The 19945-nt window shown below is 41.5% G+C and overlaps 1 protein-coding gene across 1 annotated transcript in view; it reads right to left on the reverse strand.

The window, feature by feature from the left end:
* LOC132977078 (integrin alpha-5-like) overlaps positions 1 to 19202 on the reverse strand; it is a 44323-nt gene extending 25121 nt beyond the window's left edge. The window contains exons 1-15 of the mRNA XM_061041461.1: positions 18573 to 19202; positions 12964 to 13088; positions 10461 to 10561; positions 9139 to 9262; positions 8654 to 8715; positions 8433 to 8478; positions 8101 to 8226; positions 6418 to 6462; positions 6123 to 6166; positions 5877 to 5933; positions 3904 to 3956; positions 2773 to 2981; positions 1835 to 2026; positions 1694 to 1739; positions 1499 to 1612 (exon numbers count right to left, since the gene is read on the reverse strand). Of these exons, the coding sequence (XP_060897444.1) occupies positions 1499 to 1612; positions 1694 to 1739; positions 1835 to 2026; positions 2773 to 2981; positions 3904 to 3956; positions 5877 to 5933; positions 6123 to 6166; positions 6418 to 6462; positions 8101 to 8226; positions 8433 to 8478; positions 8654 to 8715; positions 9139 to 9262; positions 10461 to 10561; positions 12964 to 13088; positions 18573 to 18772 (1544 nt within the window). The 5' untranslated portion in view covers positions 18773 to 19202. The remainder of the gene's footprint in view (positions 1 to 1498; positions 1613 to 1693; positions 1740 to 1834; positions 2027 to 2772; positions 2982 to 3903; positions 3957 to 5876; positions 5934 to 6122; positions 6167 to 6417; positions 6463 to 8100; positions 8227 to 8432; positions 8479 to 8653; positions 8716 to 9138; positions 9263 to 10460; positions 10562 to 12963; positions 13089 to 18572) is intronic.
* Between the last annotated feature and the right edge of the window lie 743 nt (positions 19203 to 19945).

Raw genomic sequence — 19945 nt, forward strand, 5'->3', positions numbered from 1 at the left:
TATGAGAACAGCAAAAACAACAACAGCATTTTTTCCTCCTTTCAAAATTTCTCGGTAATTGTAAATACAAAGTCAACATGACGTTCAGGCATCGTTATTGCTACTCTTCTACATCTACCAGTTCTTCTTTGACTTGTTTGTTTCTAAACTGATTTCTAACTCGGTGAAATGCTGCCTGTTTGGTATCACGAAACTTCAATCAAATGTATTAACTAAGTCACAGAATCAATCTCTCTTAACAACATGGTCACTCTGTACAAATCAGAAATAAAACAGGCTTTAGATGCTGTTGAAACGAAAGTATTCGCCGAGTTGTGACTGAGAAAGTGTTTTATTCTGGGGTCTTCTTCTGCTGCTGTTTGCTTTTTTTATTTAGCATTTTAGCAAAACGTTAGCCCTGCCGTCTCGATGGTGAGATCTGTCTTGCTTTGTGGCATGGTGAGGAGTAAGATTGAGGATAAACGGGGAAACTCACTTTTCTGTGCCCGAACAGATTTTGAAAAACTTTGTGCACCATGTGCATCCAGTGAGCTGAATGTGGTTCAAATAAATACTGACAGACTTCTTTAATAAGTGACTGTGAGTTCATTTGGCTGCACATTAAAACAGGCACACCAGTGACTCTGCTATTCTGAGAAAGCAGCTGTTCATGAAATGTTTCCTCGCTAACCGCTGGTTGTTGCCAAGTCGTCCAGGTCTGAAATCCTAAGAATAACATCTTAAAAGGTTCAAATGCTTGAATTATCAGTGGACGTATCAAAGTAACATGTTTATGTGGTGGCGTAGACGCAGACGTAAAGGAAGGACACACCTCGGACTGTGTGGAGTGCTGCCGATGCCAAACTACATCTTGTTCATGTTGGGAAACTTACAACTGTTTTCCAACCTTTTCGATATGAATAACTGCACTCGTCTTTCCATATAACCACTCCATCTTTCTTCCACCTCCTCTTCCCTGTTCAGTTTGTCGTTTTTCTTGTTTCCACAGCAGCGAAAAAACACCAATAACCACAAAGACAAGACTTACTCCAATCAACCTACAGGGCAGAAACTAAAGCACCAGCCGGTTTGGCAACTCTGGCTCATCACTCTGAAAATGTTCCACATCTAAAACGTTGTTTCAAGTGAACATGTGGAAAGAGCTACACTGAAATTGAAAGCAAGATGAATATCCCCTTTCTTTTTTTCTCTGGATCCGTGAATACTGTGTGCGTAGTTGAGAGCAGCTTGGACAGGAAACTGGTAAACATGAAGTCATTTGACATTCTCGTGAGGCACAAGTTTGGAAAGCTCAAATTGAACGAAGATGTGCCTTACATAACATGCGCACGACTTTCCATGTTCCCGTCAATTTCAGAGAGCGCTTTAACCACTTTAATGCTCTACAAGATGTTTCCCCCTGCAGTGACAAATACTGTATGTCACATCATCAAATGGTGTATCATTGTTCCGTTAACACCAAATTAACTCTTTTTCAGAATCAAACAGATGGCCTCACCAGGACACAGCGACGGTTTCACTCCCTGTGAACAGCTCACAAGTCCTCTCCTCCTGGTTGAACATGGTGGGCTGCACTGTAAGAGATGCACTGGCGCTCACTATTGGCCGAGCCCTGATTAGAGATACAGACCATGAAGAGGAGTAATAGATGGAACACTCTACATTGTTGTTATAACAAAGTGCATTAACATACCTGTATAACACGGCTTTATCAACCCCAAAGGCACCAACAATCAGATCTGCAAAAACACAAGGTGAATAAGTGAAGATATCAAAGAAGAACAGGGGTTATTTCTTTAGTCAAAGCGAGGTGATTGAATACTTTCTGCAGTACCTGGGTAGCCATTTTGATCCAGGTCTCTGTTGCCGCGCAGAGCATATCCAAAACTGGCAGGGAAAGAGCTGGAAGCCCATTGGCCGGAGAGAGTTTGAGTGGGCGTGTCCATAAGACCTCCAGCATGACCGTTGTAAATGAGAACCAATCCGTGTTGGTCGTCTCCTCCGTAGGGACAGCCGATGGCCATGTCTGAATGAAGTCAGCAACGACACACCATTGGTGATTTCACACATACACAAAACCCCTGGAAATGTTCCTGACATTTTTGAGGGTGAGCTGCATGCGTGAAAGGCAAACTTCCGATTTTTTCCGGCACCAACGTAACCAGGATTTTTCTTGCCAGCCCCCTGCTAAAGTTTCCATTTGAAGTCAGGATGTTGTCGATGTGTGAACACATAGAACCGTCACTTCCTTTTTTTTTGTCACGGTATGACAGGGAAAGTCTAAGACCTAACCGAGGAAAAATGTAGGTGCAGTCTGTCCCGACATTTTCTAGAAATTTTCAGGAGTGCATGTGCGAAAAATGCTTACGTCAAGAATCAGATGTCTTCTCAAATGTGTATTTAAGAGCCATACATGTATGGCAGCGGTAATAAAGAACAAACACAAAACTCGCCATGTTTAAATATCCCATGGATTTAGAGAGATCATTTCAAATCTCTTTTTGTTTTACTTTGAGAAGCACTGCCCCACAGATGACCTCAGAGCTGCAGACCCCTGCTGGACGTCCTCCTTTGTTGCCCTTTGTTGCAATCTACTTCTTTATTGAATTTATTGGCGGGCTACACTGTGTCACGCTGCTATGATGTCATGCGTCTTACACTCTGTTAGTAAGGGTACGTTGGCTGTGGAAACACAAGAAAGATCAGGGTGTACCGTACCACGCTGTACTGAACCAAACCTTGGTGGAAACAGGGCTTAAGTAGCATTCCTACCATTGAATCCATCCTGGTTGAGATCGCCGAGAGGGGCCAGCGAAGAGCCGAAGCGACTGAAGGCGTGTTGACCCAGGAGGTGGGACTGGCTTGGCTCCAGCAGAAGAGGGCCTCTCTGAAGGTACACGTACACCTTACCCAGCTCCTCCAAACGCCCATTGGACCCTCGACGCATAAACATCGGAGCTCCCACCACCAGGTCATCCAAACTGGGGGGAGGCAAGCAACGGCAGGAGACAAGATAATGGGGATAAATATGAAAAAAAAAATGGATTTGTCCACTCTGAGCTACTGTAGACACACGAAAGACTCCACAGATAAGACAAAGCCGCCTCTGTAGATATAAACAGCTCATTCAAAGCAAAAACTAGAACTTAACTAAAAATCTGAACCATTCATTTTCTTTCAGTTCTTCCTCTAAAGACGTTTTAAGGTTTGAAAAATGATCTTATCCCGCACTGTTTGATATGTTGATTTGGTGTATTCTGCATAAGTTTGTTCCAGCTCTTCATTGAAGCTATTTGACGTTCACACAGAGTAGACTTTGTCAACCCAAGACTCGTTGAAAGGAAATACATTTGAGTATTATTTTGAAACAGTATTCCCATTAAGTCGGGAGGACCTACCAAATATATGTGAAAGCACAGAATCTCCACTTGTATTTACTGTGTAATTATGTTCTGTTGGTTTGAAAAAATATCATGCTGCACCACATTAATCAGTAATAACCACTGGCATGGCAATGGGATCCCAGAGGTTAACATTTAATGTGACATCATGGTTGGGGTAAAAAGTCATGGGAAGTTGAGAAATGTGAAAAGTGACTATTGTCTGTTGAAAGACACTGATTCTCACAGACCGCCTTCAGCCAAAGGAGAACTGTACACTGAGAGGAACTGTAGTCAGAATGACAGTACCCAGTGTTTCAGAATTTTTCATGACACATTAGAGAGTGACAGGGTGAAGTCCGATCAAGCACGGGAAATTTTCAGTCACGCTGTTGTCTTTGTTTCAATGACGACATCTCTCATGTTCAGTCTTCTGTTTGAGCGTACACTTCGCTATCTTATTTGTAAGTCGCCCATTTTCGCTTCCTCAACCGTCCGCCTCATTGTTTCTCCACTCACTCACCCGTCGCTGTTGATGTCGGTGGATGCCACTGCGTAGCCGAAGTAGGACCCCATCTGGAACACATTATAATAACAAGCCCCCAGTTAGCCTGTAATCACACTACGCTGCAGACATCCCTTTCTTTTCTTTCATTTTCGTTCTCCATGTCTCTTTTTTTCTCTTTTGTAGCCTCCACCACCACACCAAGAAGCTTTCCTCCTCAATCTCTCAATCCCACAATCCCCCCGGGGTTCTCCTCGGCTCCCTTTTTCATGGAGCTCAGTGTTTGAGCTTCTGTAAGCTGGAGCAGAGGTAGGGGGTCTGGGGGACTTGGGACTCGAACTCCTTCAACACTCGCTCTGAGAAAATACTCATGGGTCTTAGGTTTTTCCGGTTTCATTTCATACCACGTATGATAAATTAGGTTCATGTTACACATCCTGGTTTAGACTCTCACTTCAAAGTGATTTGTAGTGTAGCAACACAGAAATGAGGTTCAGGATGTGAAAAACAACACTGAATATTGGGGTTGACTTCCTGTGTCACGCATGCTAAACGGCTCACATCAACGTAAATCAAAGTTAAAGAATCACTGATACCCTATAAAAGACCTGCTTTGCCAAATATATTCACACTCTTAGAAATGTGAACAGCACATGAAGGTAGCAGTAGTGTATCGCACCCTATTGTACTTATCGTATAGTGAGACACCTAATATCAGGAATACGAGGTCATAGTTCATCCATTAAGTGGCCAAAGGGATATGTAAGGGATTTTTTGAATTGAACTGATAATTTAACTTAAAATTGGAACCAAAGTTAAATAAGTTTGATGATAAATGTCATGTTTGGAACCACAGTAATGCAGGTCATTCATTTAAAAAATAGTGCAAATCTCAAAAGCTCCAAAGCTTAACCCACGTTTGTGTCTTATGTAACATCATATCATCCCCACCATCCTTTGTGACATTTGGATCCAATGACTGTTAAGACTTTAAAACATGGCTCAGCAGAGAGATTTTGTTTATCTGCATAACAAATGACTTCTTGCACAAAGACCCTCTGGTGTGTTTTTGCAGCTGACTTGGCTGTACAGTCAACGCCCCCCCCCCCCCCACACACACACACACACACACACACACACACACACATTAGCTCACAGAGAGCACCGAATCAATTAGCCCCGAGTTTACCTCAGATCACTCTCACTGTGACTTAACAGTTTGCCTAGCACCCTCCGGCCTGAGGCTGACACCTCTGAGCTGTCACTGGTGACCTCCCACACAGAAAACACACACACACACACAGACACACACACACACACACACGCCGAACAGACGCACAAACACACACTTTCCGTTGTTTAGGTAGATTTACACAATCAAGCCCAACTATTTCTCCAAGCCATTCACAAATTAATTGTCTTATTTTTTGTATTCATTTGAAAGAAAGAAATGTTTTTCTTTATTTATTCAATATTCTACATTTAGGAAGTGAGTATGCAGGAAGTTAAATTGGTTTTCAGTGACATTTCACACCTCACACGCCTTAAGGTTCACAGGAGATGAGTAATGTTTTACTCAGAGGAACATTTCCTAAAAGTAGACCTGGCTGCTAAATCGAGCAAGTGACGTTTTGTTTTAAAAATAATGACCTTGTGGGTGACTTTTTTTTTCTCAGCAATATGACTCAAACATGACCCTTCTAATCCTCGGTACTTTCCATTTGGAAAAGTACAAGCAGAATCTGTCCCGCAACAACCAAACACTACCCTGCTCTGCTCTTTCTGGGTTTGATTTACAGAATCAAGGACCCTTGAGCTAGTGCATACTGTAAGCTTGACCTCTGACACCGGTATAGGCCTCATCTCCATGGGGCAAATTCCTTCATCTTCCACCCTGCTTTACACATGACACGTTTAATATGCACCCACATATATGAAAAAAAAAAGGAGCTAGGCTCGTACAGGAAATCTCCAGCCAGATGTGCACATACCTGCTCTCCTGTCAAGTTGAGCAGAGACGTCAGATCCCTTCCGTTTAATATGGACACCTATGTTGACACCGACAAAAATCATGAAGGTTACAAGTTGTGGTTCACAAATGTATAACGTATAACCACAGTTTACTCTGTTGTTAATCATTAGCTGTGGAGGCCTTGAGTTAAGTGCATGTTTATACAGCTACTTATTTTTCTTTGCAGATATTTATTGTGCAGAATGAAAATGTGGGGACTCCTTACGACACCATACAGCATGAGTCCTTTTGGAACTCCTGTGATGAAATCTAAAACAAGGAAAACAATGGGTAAGAGGTTAGGGGAGGCGATTTCAAAACAAGACTTATAACAAAGAACTGAGATTTTTTTCAGCCGACCTACAAAAAAAAAAAAAAAATCACACACTTGTGAGAATTATTGTTTTATTCTTTGGGTCTTTACCTCCTGCAGTGAGCAGTTAAATATTAGACAGAGCTTAAGGTTGGCCTGTACCGAACCATGAATTTTTGTCTCTCTGTACTGTAAATATGACCCTCACCTTCCTCACCATCCCCACTGAACTCCCCAGTAGCCACAGAGTAACCTACAGGAGGAATGAAGACTACAGATTAGATACAAAGCCATAGACATGATGAAGGGTCTAATGATACCTGACAGAACGGTTAATATTGTAAAAAGTTACCTGAATACTTCTTAATTCAGATAAGCTTAATTTATAATTAGCACAGTAATAACAACCTTAAGAATTGTAATAAACTGAGCTTCTACCTATCAGCATTGCTTTGAAAGTAATGGCAGTAAAGTTATATCCACAGTGGCCGGATCTAAAGCAATGCAACTCAACAAGAGATACCATTTTGATGCATTCTTTTTCTTCTTTCAAAAAACAGCTGACTATGCTAGTAGCAGCTAATGAGACTCTGAGCTGCTACAGAGATAAGGAGCAGAGAGGTCATCTAAGGTCACATAATTGTAGCTCCTCACCATGGGATGGTTTTTGTCATTTCAAACTGGTACAGTACCAAAAGACCTCATGTCGTCCAAACTGCATGAAGTATGAAAACAGCACAGTAAGGAAATGTTAGCTGTGCTAGGTTAGCCTACGCTAGCAGCATCTAGCATTAACACACAGCGATCTCTGACCAGACCTTCCGCCTGGCAAATACAGATAATACTTTATATCTTTATCTTGTGCTTTGTTCCTGCATTGAGCAGACGACTCCTTCTGAGTGCATCAACACTTAATCATTATATTAGATTACTCTTTTAAAGCGTAAGATAACAAAGACTGGACACGGTGGGGTGTAACGTGCTGCAACACCGTTAATCTAGAAGATGCCTAAAAGGGAATGTGGTCCCACAGGATGAACACCTAGAGAGTTTAAATTATTTTTACTTAGGTAGGAGTTTGTCCTGAGAAAAAAAGCACGACAGAAACGTTTGTTAAATACTTGTAAAAAAAAAAGTTTATATTCACTTGGAAGAACTTTGTGCGTATTCTGTTAAAGGGCATATGAGTATGACGGACGTCATGTTGTGAGTCATCATAATGCTGAGATTGTTACCCTGGTGAATCTGCTACAGGCCTATAACTAGTACAGTATAAGTCTTCAGTTTCCTGTGTATAAAATGGACAAAGGTCAATGGAGAGCACTAGTACATTAATCCAGAAACTCTGACTTTGTTGAGACAATTTTAGGAAAAAGTCGTCCTAGTTATTTATATATTTTTAACATTTAGAGAAATTTTGATCATGGGGTACGGTAAAGCGCTCACAATACATGTTCTAATCATCTCCCCTTGGACTTATCAAAGTCCTGCTCAAAACCTGCTGGACCTGCATGGTGGGTTTACTCCGAGGATATTTTCCTCTGGGGACCATGACTATACAAACTGCTGTTGATTTGACCAACCAACTAAAATGAATCAGTCCTGCTGCTGTCAGGTTTAATAATACAAAGCAGCAAGAACTGCCTACTGCACTGCCCACTGCAGCTTACGTAAGTAACCATGACAACGCTAGAATTATACTTGTATTGCAGCGTCTGCTCGTTGGTTGGGTGGTTTCTGTCTCACTGTGGTGAGATTTGTCTGGCTAGTGTTTTATGAAGTTTTGGTGCGATTCATAGCCGACCAATCACAGTTGTTGTTGGCTATAGGGCAAACCCACTGTGTAGATTCAAGTCCGAAGTACACATTCTGGCTTAGTTTACATCCTCACCCAGGTAACTGTCATCATAGTTCCCCTGCACCTGTCGAGTGTGAATCTGCCCGGTGACAGACAGCAGAAAGTAAGACGGGTAGTAGGCTTTTACAATCTCCTCTGTGTTGGCTGAGATCAGCTGGCCTGCAGGACAAATTGATTTTTTTTTTTAAAAAAGGGTTAAAGATCAGAGGTTAAAATGACAAATGCAACTCTTTAAATCTCCCTCCTGAGTAGTTCCACTTTAGTTTGTTCACTCTTATTGATGATGAATTGATTTTCTGAGTCTTTCAAAGGAAATAAAATCTCTCTCAAAGAGTCCACGAGGTTCCACATTCCTGTGAGCTCACCTTGCCAGTAAAAACTGCCTGGTCCTCCAAGCACAACTCTCCCATCCTGTAACACAGTAGCCAGAGCTGAGGCGTCTGTGTGTCATCATGACTTTCAAACAAACTCTGCAAATCTGATGCACACAGCGAAAATCCCCCCACTGCTTACATCAGCCAAAACACAGAGACAGAGACGACGTGATTTATGTAAAAAAAGAAACCCAAAGAAATATTTCTCTTACCTTTGTGAAGTCTGCACTAAATCCCCCCTGACAATAGCCCTGTCCAGCAGGTCCATGTCGTTCTGCGAAGAACAACGCCACACATGGGGGAATAACAATGAATGAATGTTTTTTCGATTAAAACTAGAAAGACAGAAAAAAAAGAACGCTCTGTTCTTTCACATTTTATTTGTTCATCAACCAGAAACCAAATTCCAGCTTGGAAACTCTGAAAACAACTGAATCCAAAACAAAAGCATCAGGGGAGGCAGATGTGCTTAACTGCAACGGCTATTTTTTACTTTGCTGTTAACTTCAATAACATTACGTTACCCACTCCTCGTACCAATTTATTTATTCAAATGCGAAGCTTTGGCTTTACCTGGCAAATCTAAAAGGCAACTTTCTTCTACCCGGTGAAAAACACAACACAAAAAGTACAACAATAAAGCCCCCTAACCCCCTTTAGCCCCCCCGTGCCCCTTGAAGGTTTGCCTGTAACTCACCTGTTCGGCAGGGTGCGTACTCCACAAACGTTTGGAGGCTGTCCACAGAGAGGTAGCAGGTTCCTGTGACGTCAGCAAAGGGTGTGTCATGTTCGGTCCTCCAGTAATAACTGGGCGCACAAGCCTGGGAAAACAGAGACAGCTTAGTGTCATAATATTGACCACAGAACTATTTCAATGACCAAACTCCCCAAGCAATGATTGTTTAATCATAGCTTAAGCTCTGGTAGACAACTTTGGTTAACAAAAGGGATGGATTAAGGATTAAGTATTTGACCTGAAAAATCCCAAAGGCAGTCCACTTTACCTGAGCGAGCACTGCTTCATGTACTGCGCTGGTAAGTCCATGAGTTGGACAACTGGGAGGCTAAGTGCATCATTGTTGTAGCTAGCAGTATGCAAAACACCATTCTCTTGCAACTAGCTGTTAGCTTGTTGGAAAATGAGCGCATCGCATAACTAAGCAAGTAGGTTAACCATCCACAGACTTGTGACCTGCTACCATTTTGGTTTTTTTGATCCTTTAACCACTTGTTTCTATTTCTTTTACTGCTCTTACCTTCTTATTGCTGTTATCTTTTTATTTGCTTTTATGTCTTTTAGTTTCTTACATCTTTTTAAATCTTTGCTCCTCTTGGTCTCAGCTCGTGTTGTTGGGTTCTTGTGTTGCCTGGGTTCTTATCATGGTTCTTGCGATGGTCGGGTTATATATGTCTATTGGGTATCGTGCACTTTGGGTTCTTTTCTGTTGAATTGTATTTAATTATTTTTAGTATTTTGCATTTGTTATGTTCTTGCTGTTGTTTATGTTCTTCTGTGTTTGGTTTAGTTTGTTCTTGTTTTTGCTGTTTGTCAAAGCACTTTGTAAACCTGTGTTTTTAAAAGGTGCTATATAAATAGTTATTAAGTTATTATTATCATTATTATTATTATTATAACAGACACCACATTTCCCCCTTTTTTGATCAGAAAATGTGATTCATTGATTATTGTTGGGATGAAAAGTTAATTTTACCAATTAAAACAAATGCTTTTATATTTAATAGCCAAAAGCTAGAACTACTTTAATCAGAATCCATCTTGTCTTAAAAACCTGGTCCCCAAAGAAACCCAATCAGTCCCAAAATCTCATAATGAAAAAACTCCAGCGTACACAACAATACAGCAATAACAAAAGTGCCAGGATGTTGTTGTTTCTGATGATAATGTGCACCATTACGTATCTGTCGACAGCAGATTTCTAAAAAAAATTTGCATCACATGTAGGCAAAAAGCATCATGTAGGTTTACAGACCCGAGCAACCGCTGAGCCATTTACGTACCAGGACGCTGTTGCCATGGGAACGCACGGTAGCTCCAAACCACTGATGAGACTTGAACTCGACCTGAGTGTTCACATTATTTATATAGAAATATCGATCACCTGGAAGAACAACGAGAAGATAAAACATATTAAACAGGTTTTTCATGAATGTTTTTTTTTTTCCCCGCTCATCAATGCTGGAATAACTCAAAGTTGAGTTCCTCTGAAACAACCTCATTTGAAGAATCATGATTAATGTTGCCCCGTGTGTTTGATATTTGTGTTGAATGGCTTCATTCGAGAGCCCTCTGCACATGTTCTTGACGTTTTACATGGATATTTTACGGCCTTGCTCCCCGGGGTCTGCGGTCCTAATCCATCCTCCATGCCATGGCAGACATCAAACAGCTCAAAGGGACTTGGAGCATGTTGTGACTGTAACCCATACGGCTGTAGCTCATTGTACCTCGAGATCTATTTTACCAGAGGCCCTGCCAGTACCAAATAAAAGCATGTAACAGTGATGAGGGGGCTTGAAGAATGCTTAAGGTGTGTTTGTGTGAATGTGTGTGTGTGTGTGGTTAACTGCCAAACATTTCAGTTTTGCCACCTCAGCAACATTACACGTCCATGATTTAACCTCAATATAACAAGCTGTTATAGTAATTTGGGAAAGGATGCGTCATAATTCAACTTCAATTGCTTGAAGTATTAATCCAAAAAACGTAAGTGTCACACAATATCCTCAAGTTCACCTTTCATGTTGTCAGTCTGTGAAACCTGTAGAGTCGCCTTGCAGCTAAAAAAAAATGATTTATTTATCTTGTTCTGACACCTAAAATCTCTGCTTGTAACATTTCTCTAAAGCTGCTGTCTCTTTAATCCTCCCCTCCCTATGTGCCCACTTTCTTCTGATTGGCCAGCTCTGTGAAAGCCTTCCAAGCGGGGGAACAACGCTGCAGGGCTGCCAGGCGAGGGCACGCTCGTGTGCTTGTAAACCAGCAAAAAAGAAAACGGCTTCACCTCCACCTCGCCTACATAGAGGCCTGACGCCATCTCGTGATAGTATCGCTTTTGATCTCGGGGGAACTCTGCAGACTTGTCCTGGGATTACTCCCAACACACGTTTGCCTCACGATCTGATACTTTGCCCATGTGCGAGTTTGCATTTATGGAAAACTTTGACCTGGAACACATCCTTATCCAGGCACTAAAGGGAACGGAAATACGATTTGCTGTGATATCCTTATTTCATTTGGAAGCAACATTTTTGTCACACTTTCAAATATGTGCCATTCAGCGTCCCTAAAATGTAAACTCGTGAGACCTTTTTTCAACAACTTGTCGAAAGCAAAACAACTCCTGCAAGGTTCCATTTTAAGCACACACACACACACACACACACACAAAAAAAAGACGAAGTGGGCACTTTAATGTGCCTGTAACTTTGTGAGCTTTACTGTGGTATATTTCCTGATATATGTGCCGGCTGTCTGCAGCAGAGTGGTGACATTAAACTCTCCTGGCTGCCTGTTGGGTTAATGGAGTCTGGGCTGTGTCCTCAAACACACCATGAATCCTGAGGCCTGTAATGGGAATTGCAAGACGACTGAGTGTAAAAGCATTAGCATGTGTGTGTAGATGTGTGTTTGTGTATGTGTGTGTGTTAGTGTACAAAAGTGTGGTTCTTTTTCTATGATTCATGCATCACATTTCATAGTCTGACTGCGGGACAGTTTGTAAACAGTTTGTAAATGTGTATTTATGTGCGCAGAGTTTGCATAGTCACAGCTCTAAGTCGGTGTAAACCAACATTTGATATCAGCATGTGAGGCTGCACGATAAGTTCGCCCCTGTGATCCTGAAACAGCGGCTCCTTATCGCTTCCTGCATCTCAGATAAGAGACTCTGGCAGAAGTAGGGGCAGCCCGATCCTCTGGGGTCCTCGTTTCTCGTAATGACTCGGCCCTAATTAAAGAGCGCTCACAACACTGGGCCAGAGTCCAGCAGGAAATCAAAGCTCCTGTGAAAACACTGCAAACACGACACACGTCCCAAAATGGAGACCTTAAGCGAGGGGAGGGTTGGAGGCAAGCCTCGGCCACCATTAAAACACAGGAGAGACATCAAAGGCTGGTTTCAATACAAACAGAGAGCCACTGGTTAAGGAGCAATAAGATGGCAGGGAGCTGCACTTCTGACCTCAGAGTCGAGCACAGCGGTGCTTAACTTGGGATGCTACCTAGAGCCTCTCATGAGTTTTTTTTTATGGCTGGTTAAAGACTGCTGAGAATTTACCACAAAAGTCCTGTCCCAGCTGTTTTAACAGTCCCGTTGGGGAAAGTGACATTTTAATGTCCTGGAATAATGTGAGTTACTCACTACTGCTGAGGTTATGATGCAGGTTAAATGTTCTCCCTTGGATTTTGAATACTGAGACAGATTTTTTTTTCCCCATTTTTATCTGTGTGTGAGTACAAAGAGGCGGATCGTCAATTTGGGATTTTAACGAGACACCCTACCTTGCTTGTCAAAGTTGATTATGCTGCAGTTAGCTTGGCTCCAGGGACACAGGTACACGGCTCCTCCTTCGGTGACGTCTGGTTGGCTTGTGTTGGCTTTTGGAGCACCGATCAATATGCTGGTGCTAAACAGCGGCGAGAAAAAAACCAAAATATTACATTCTGGTTAAGAAAAAAATCCAACAAAACCAATTCCTCTGATCTGACGTCAAATACATTTAACATAACAACCTGCAGCAACATTAGCATTCACATGAACTGATGGCCACCTAGCTAGTGCAAGTTCAACATCCACTCCGATATTAACTCACTGTTTGGTAGTGTTTTATCTTCTGGGTGAAATATCAACGCTTTCTCACTTCGGATGTGTACATTGCACATATTCGATGGACACTTGGGTACAATGGCCATGCTTACACACTATTTTGACGCAGACAGATGAAGCTAACACAGCTACAAGCTACCCTACGATTCAGTAGTGCCAATTTTGTGGTGGAAAAAACTGTTTTTCAGGGGGGGACATGTTGCAAACACAGGTAGGTATAAAAGTAAAGAACAGAAGATAGACATAGAAACTGAGTTATAGCTCATATGCACTCTTCATATTTTGTTTTTTTTATTGCATTTTATATCGTTATCCCAATATTGAACAAAGTTTTTGCACATGGCAAGCTAGCTAAGTGGCCTAAGCATTTAATTTGGTGTTGGTGTTGGTGTTTCATTTGGCATTTCAGGTGAGTGTTTCTTACAAATGAACTGTAAGGGTTCCAGACAGCCCCGTTAATAAGGCCTATTGTCTGGAGTAAATGGGACAACTTAGGACACTGGTGACTGATGACATTAGCAGAGATCAGACTCCGTAACTCCTATCCCCCCTTACCTCCCCGCCATTCCACCAAAATGTCTGGAAGGCACAGGAGGAATATTTACATGTCTGGATGAGCTTTTCTTATAAACCATTCAGTCCACAGCAAACTCAACAGGACATTTACTTCCACCCTCTGTGTTATCTGCACGTTTGGATTGTCGGATGGACCTGCGTGTGTGAGCACACTTAATGAAAACACACCACTAACCAATAGCCTTATTACCAATCTGATTAGTATGTGTTCCCTGTTGAGACATGAAATCAGGATTCCTTTCTTTTAACTCACATTCAACATGAACATCTGCAAACAAAAAAATGGCTTCGAGGCAAGCCCAGTTTTGGATGCAATGTCTTTCTTACATAGAATTTATGAGCTCCAGTAAGTGTCTGAATTACATAACCACACTATGATGAAACAAGTCCTATCCTAAAAGTACGTCTCAACAAGTTAAAGTGTTGATGTATGCGTCATCACTAAACCAAACTTTTCTTCTGAACAATATGATGTGTCGGAACATCATTTGTTTCTATCTCTTATAACAAATGGTCTCAAAAACACTGAATATTTTGACCTCTCAGTACTCTGAATTAACACAATGTGTTTTTAAAGTAAAGAAAGGGCACTGACTTTTCTGAACTGTCTAAGTCTAGGGTCTAACAAGCCAAAAAATGACACTGACACAATGATGTGGTCATCCTTGCTAACTAACTGTCCCCCACTAACCCCGTCCAGGTCTCCCAAGACTGTATCTGGGTTCTTACAATAAACAGGATATGACTGTTACATGAGCCAAATCCCCAACCCAAATATCTGCTTTGTTTGGCTAACATGTAAATACGCTCATTAACTAAAAATGTGGGTGGCCCGCAATATTTTGGCGCAACAATGAATTTACGTGATCTCTTTCCTGTTGCGTCAAACGTGACATATTTTCTGAACCTCAAAGAGTAGGGCAAGAACAACAACAACAGCAAAAGATGAAATCTGTTCAAGGCTGCTTATTGTCTGGTTTGCCTACAATAAAGCCACACAAAGACGGCTGCAGGAGTCAGTCTCAAATGTTCTTGAACATAAAGGCTACATTTGTTCAGTTGTCCAAATGAAAGTCTGATATGATGAATGTACACCCTTCTGCTCACAAATGGATAAATGACAAGTTAATTCCTCAAAGCACAGACTGTGATTAGCTGCACAGTTAAATTGTACACCAGTTCGACATTTGCCAGTTGGTAAACAGGTGATTAAAATAAGAAGAAAACTATTGTTTGGTCACAACATTTTAAAGGCCATGTCCCATTTCCATTCTACAGACCCAATGTGATGTAATGTGATGTAAAATGAGAAAGTAATTAAGTGCAGTCAAACAACTTTATAATATAGCCATGCACTGTAAAGCTCAGGGAAACAAACAGCAAATGATGCTAGCATGTTGATGTTTAGCAGGTAGGACATTTAGCCATTTAGTTTAGCATTTTAGCATGCTAACATTGACTAATTTACATGTATTAAATGGTTAAATGTTAAATGTATTAAATGGTACCGTCAATGGCGGTCACCATTATTGAAAATGTCTCACTCTCAACCTAACTTTCAGTCAACCTAACACCAGGCAAAGTGTTGGAGGCGAGGCAGGTCTTAAGCTTCCTGACAAACAGCTACACGCCGTCAGTCAGGTCATACACGCGCCTTATTGTGAAAAGCTTGTATCCTTTACAAAAAACAAAACAAATGCGTTATTTTTAAAAATCCACACCCTGTACAGTGTGTGCCGATAAAGACATGAGCTATGCAGACTATTTTTTTTATTTTTGAACCAGTCTGTAACCATGTTAATTTCTGCTGTTAGCAGGCTTCTTTAAATGGGTGTGTATGTGACTTCAGCACTTCTGCAGCCAGCCTCTAGTGGACACATAATGAACTGCAGGTTTCTGAACTTCCACATTGGCTTTCTTTTTCAACACTGCAGGTTGCTGGTGGGAGAAAAATGTAAAGGATCTTAACTATTAACTCTTTTTTTTCTCTGAAAACCATTAACGTCTGTATCACATTTCAAAGCAATCTCTCTAAAAAAAATGTCAACATCCATGGCACTTGATACTTAAATAACTTTTTAAGATTTAACCTCACATGCCGTGCATGTCTGTACCGCCTACAGGGATCCATCCAAAAAGTAACCAAGCATTTCCCTCTGTATTAAATAGTTCAACGTGCTGTTTGCACTACTAACTAAAAATTTGGATCATCTTAAAAAAGGTCAGAGTGAACCAAACCAAATCGAAACACTTGATACCTTGACACTAAACAAGACTCATACAAACTTAACCTGACCTTGTGTGTGAAGAAAGTGAAAACAGGGATGGGATGGTGAGAAACAGGAACAACAGTCAACAGTCAAGTAACTGTCATTCTCCATGACAACCAGCTGAAACAAACTGATCAGCGGAAAGAAAACATCTCTGACATTCGGGAATTAATCTTTTTCCTGCTGCATTGTTTACCCACCACGAAACAAAGAACTCTTATCAGATGCTGATGTTCATCAGAAAGTGTGAACTGTTAAAGCATGTGTATTTGCTCAACGACGTAAAGTTGTTCTTAGTCGGTGTGAGCAAAGATACTGCAGACAAAAAGAGGCTTAATCTGTACAAAGTGATCTAAGTCAATGTTTCTGTAATTACACAACAACATGCCCCCTCACTGTCTGGAGCTTAGCTAAGCAAACTGACAGAATCTTAACCAATTTCCTCACAGGAAAATGTCTACATCCATTAAAACAACACTGCTCTTACTACACGAGTCCTGGAGGATGTAAAGCGAGACACACAGAGCTGATAAGGTGTAGCCTGGATTTATATGGTGAAAATCCGAGCAGACGTTTACACAGGCGGCTGCGTGTGCTGAACATCGTCTGGCTGCTTACAGGCTGCTCAGCGGGTTATCGTGAGGCAGATAAAACAGCTGATTTTGCACTCGAGTGATGTCCTCGTCTTTAAAGGGAGTCCACGGTGATGAAACACTTCCTGCAGAATCCTCTGCTCGTGAGCCACAGCGGCTGTGAACAGCTGGCTGAGTAGACTGTATCTATCAGGAAACACACTTAAAGTGATCTTTTGTTTCTGTTTCAATCAGCTACCTGGACATGAGGTGTAATGTAGTATCTGGTCAACCTGTCAAATTAAAGTCTTGGAAAGACAGTCAGAGAAATACTATGGAACAAAAATCCTAACCCAAGTGTCAAAATCAAAAAAAACGAATTCATAAACTACTTTTCAAACTGCTCAACATTTCATGTGGGCTATACATTTAGGTTGTCATGGCAACCCTCTGTAACTACATCATTATACCAAACTAAGCAAGGTTGGGTATAACTTTTGAGAAACCATTTTTACAGGAAGAATGAATCATTTTATTGTGGAAATAGTGACTTTGTAAGACATTATAGAGCAGACATGCAGGCACATTTGGAAACTATACTCCACCGCAAGAGACGGGCAAACCTTAAAGCTACAATATTTAAAATCAAAGTCAGTAAAGTCTTTATCTTTGCTGAATGAGTTTGCACAATTAACCACTGGCGGCTGCCCTCGCTTTTTTGCTTCCTACTTAGGATTAAAAAAGTGGAAGTCAACAAACACGTCCCTCAAGAAAACTACAACTACAACAACTTAAAGACTCTTTGGCTCTTTCAATGATTACCAGGTTTTGTATTCTTCAGAAAAATCAAATCCCCATCTCTGCAGCTCTACAGGAATGGTAAAACATTAGAGGCACAAACTGTCAATGTGCAGCCAATTAACTGAGTAACATGAAGCCATCGACTTTGGTTAATATACGACACACACACCTCGTTCTTATCCGAGATACTTTGTGATTTTCATCGTGTGTGTTCCAGAGTTTAAGCAGAGAGCCAAATCAGGTGAAAGTACACACTGTGTCTCTAGACTTATGAGGAATAATGTTTGATCTTTGACTTTATCTCACACTGCAGTTTCTCATCTGTCAACAGAGCAAACCAGCAGGAAGCCTTTACTGTCCCTCCAGTCCATATTCAGGAGATTAGAAAAAGTTCTTACTCTGCTGTAGGTTAACCCCCTCCTCCCTGAATCACTCACACTCAGACTTGTATGTCTGTTTCCAATCATACGTGGGCTGGTATCCAGGGTGCATATATGTGTGTGTGTGTGTGTGTGTGTGTGTGTGTGTGTGTGTGTGTGTGTGTGTGTGTGTGTGTGTTGGTGTGTCTGTGTGTGAGAGGGTGAGAGAGAGAGGTAATGAGACAGTTTAAAAACCTATGGCGGAATTGGAAAACAAGAAAGCAATTGTAGTAGCTGTGCAAAAACATCCTACCAGCAGTTTAATTTAATTAAAGGGTAATGATCTCATTTTAATTGTACACATGAAAACAACATTTTTTAAAAGAAGAGTCTGCATCACAGAGCAGTATTGAAGTTGCAGAGTTTAAGTTTATGACAGGACTACAATTTAATACAGCAGGAATATTGGGGTTCATTATTATGAAAAAGATTAAAAGGGAGAAAATGTGAAGTTGTAGTACCCACAGAAAAAACTTCATTAAGGTCACTTCAACTAAACAGGTCAGTTAAACCTTTAATAAAGATAATAGCCTGTTATTTCAAGTATTCTTTTCCATCTGCAGAGATGACTTTAAACTGTCTTTGGTTGACTTTCAAACTTGAGGTAGATCATGCCAACTTCTTAATGATGCGTAAAGACTTTTACCTGGATGCGTTACCGAAGAACTCCACCGAGTACCCGAAATAACTTCCCTGTGGTCCGGTGAAAACCACGCGTGACTCCGTGTCCAAGTTAAAAGCAACACAAAGCTGGACCACGACCACCACTACAGGTACAGCCCACATGGAGCACCGACAGCATTTCCCCCACAGCCGGGTAGGTAGAAGTCCAACGACAGTTCCCATCTCTTCTTTGGCGCGTCTCTTCTGTCATTGAATAGCTGAGGAAGGGCTGCACGCATCATCCGTGCTGTTCCCGCTGTTGTGAACGACAGTTTTGGGTCGTGGTCATAAATGTAGGTGTCCTTAATAATCCATTCAGCTCCAACAGGTCCGGTGTAGTGATCCTGTAGTGACTGGTGAAATGTAAAGAAAGTCAGACAGAGGGGGGAGAGAGGGAGTGGAAGAGAGAGAGGGAGGGAGGGAGGGAGGAGGGAAGGGGGGATCATTGCAACCTCATTTTGGGTGGAGCTATAAATATTACCAGGCAGACTGGTCGTCACAGGAAAAAAAAAACTGAGGTAATGTTGACAAGACACAGATTCAGAAATATATCCATTCTTAGAATGATCAAAGAAAACAGAAAGTATACAAGTGAATGCAAACTAATCTTTAAGTATAACAAGCACATTGGGAATTCTGTTAAGACTGTCATGATAAATACAAAATCCAGCTTTTTTCCCTTTTATAACCTTTATTTGAGAGGGCAGTAGAGTGGGATATCAGGAGAGAGTGGGGAATGACGTGCTGGAATGGAGCCGAGGGTCAGACTTGAACCCAGGCCGTCCCCTTTGAGAATGGCCCCATTAGGACAATGGCCTTCGTACATGGGGCGGGACCCAGCCGCCCGCTAGGCCATCTGCGCCTCAGCTTTTTGTGTGTTTAGATTTCATCACAACCCAGAAAATGATCGTTCCGCTTTATTACATAATAAGAAGTTTCCACTGGCCCTGCTTTCATGGCAGACGCTGAAACAAATTCAAATAGGAGATGCACGGTGGTAATTTCATTAGCAGCGGCTGCCAGGTCCAGTGTGCTGGTGTTGTGCTTGACATGGCTCACTGGAACACATAACTGAGACAGAGAAAAGAGCAGAGACATCTTTTAAATGTTAGTATTCAGGCCACAAGGGTCAAAATGAGCTCTGTGAAAATGTTTACTTCATAAACACTACATGGAAAGAAAAAGTTGCTACTGCCACCCCCCTTTGTATATTAAAAATGTTAGACAGAATACATTACCCTCAATAAAAGAACATAGTGATAATGCAGGCTTCGGTTAGCAGTGCAATAGGAGCGAGTGTTATCAGATGGGGCCCCTTTAGGAAGGTTTTTGTAATTGTAAACTTTGACCAATTTG

The sequence above is a fragment of the Labrus mixtus genome, chromosome 7, assembly GCF_963584025.1.
Source record: "Labrus mixtus chromosome 7, fLabMix1.1, whole genome shotgun sequence".
NCBI classification, from domain to species: Eukaryota; Metazoa; Chordata; class Actinopteri; order Labriformes; family Labridae; genus Labrus; species Labrus mixtus.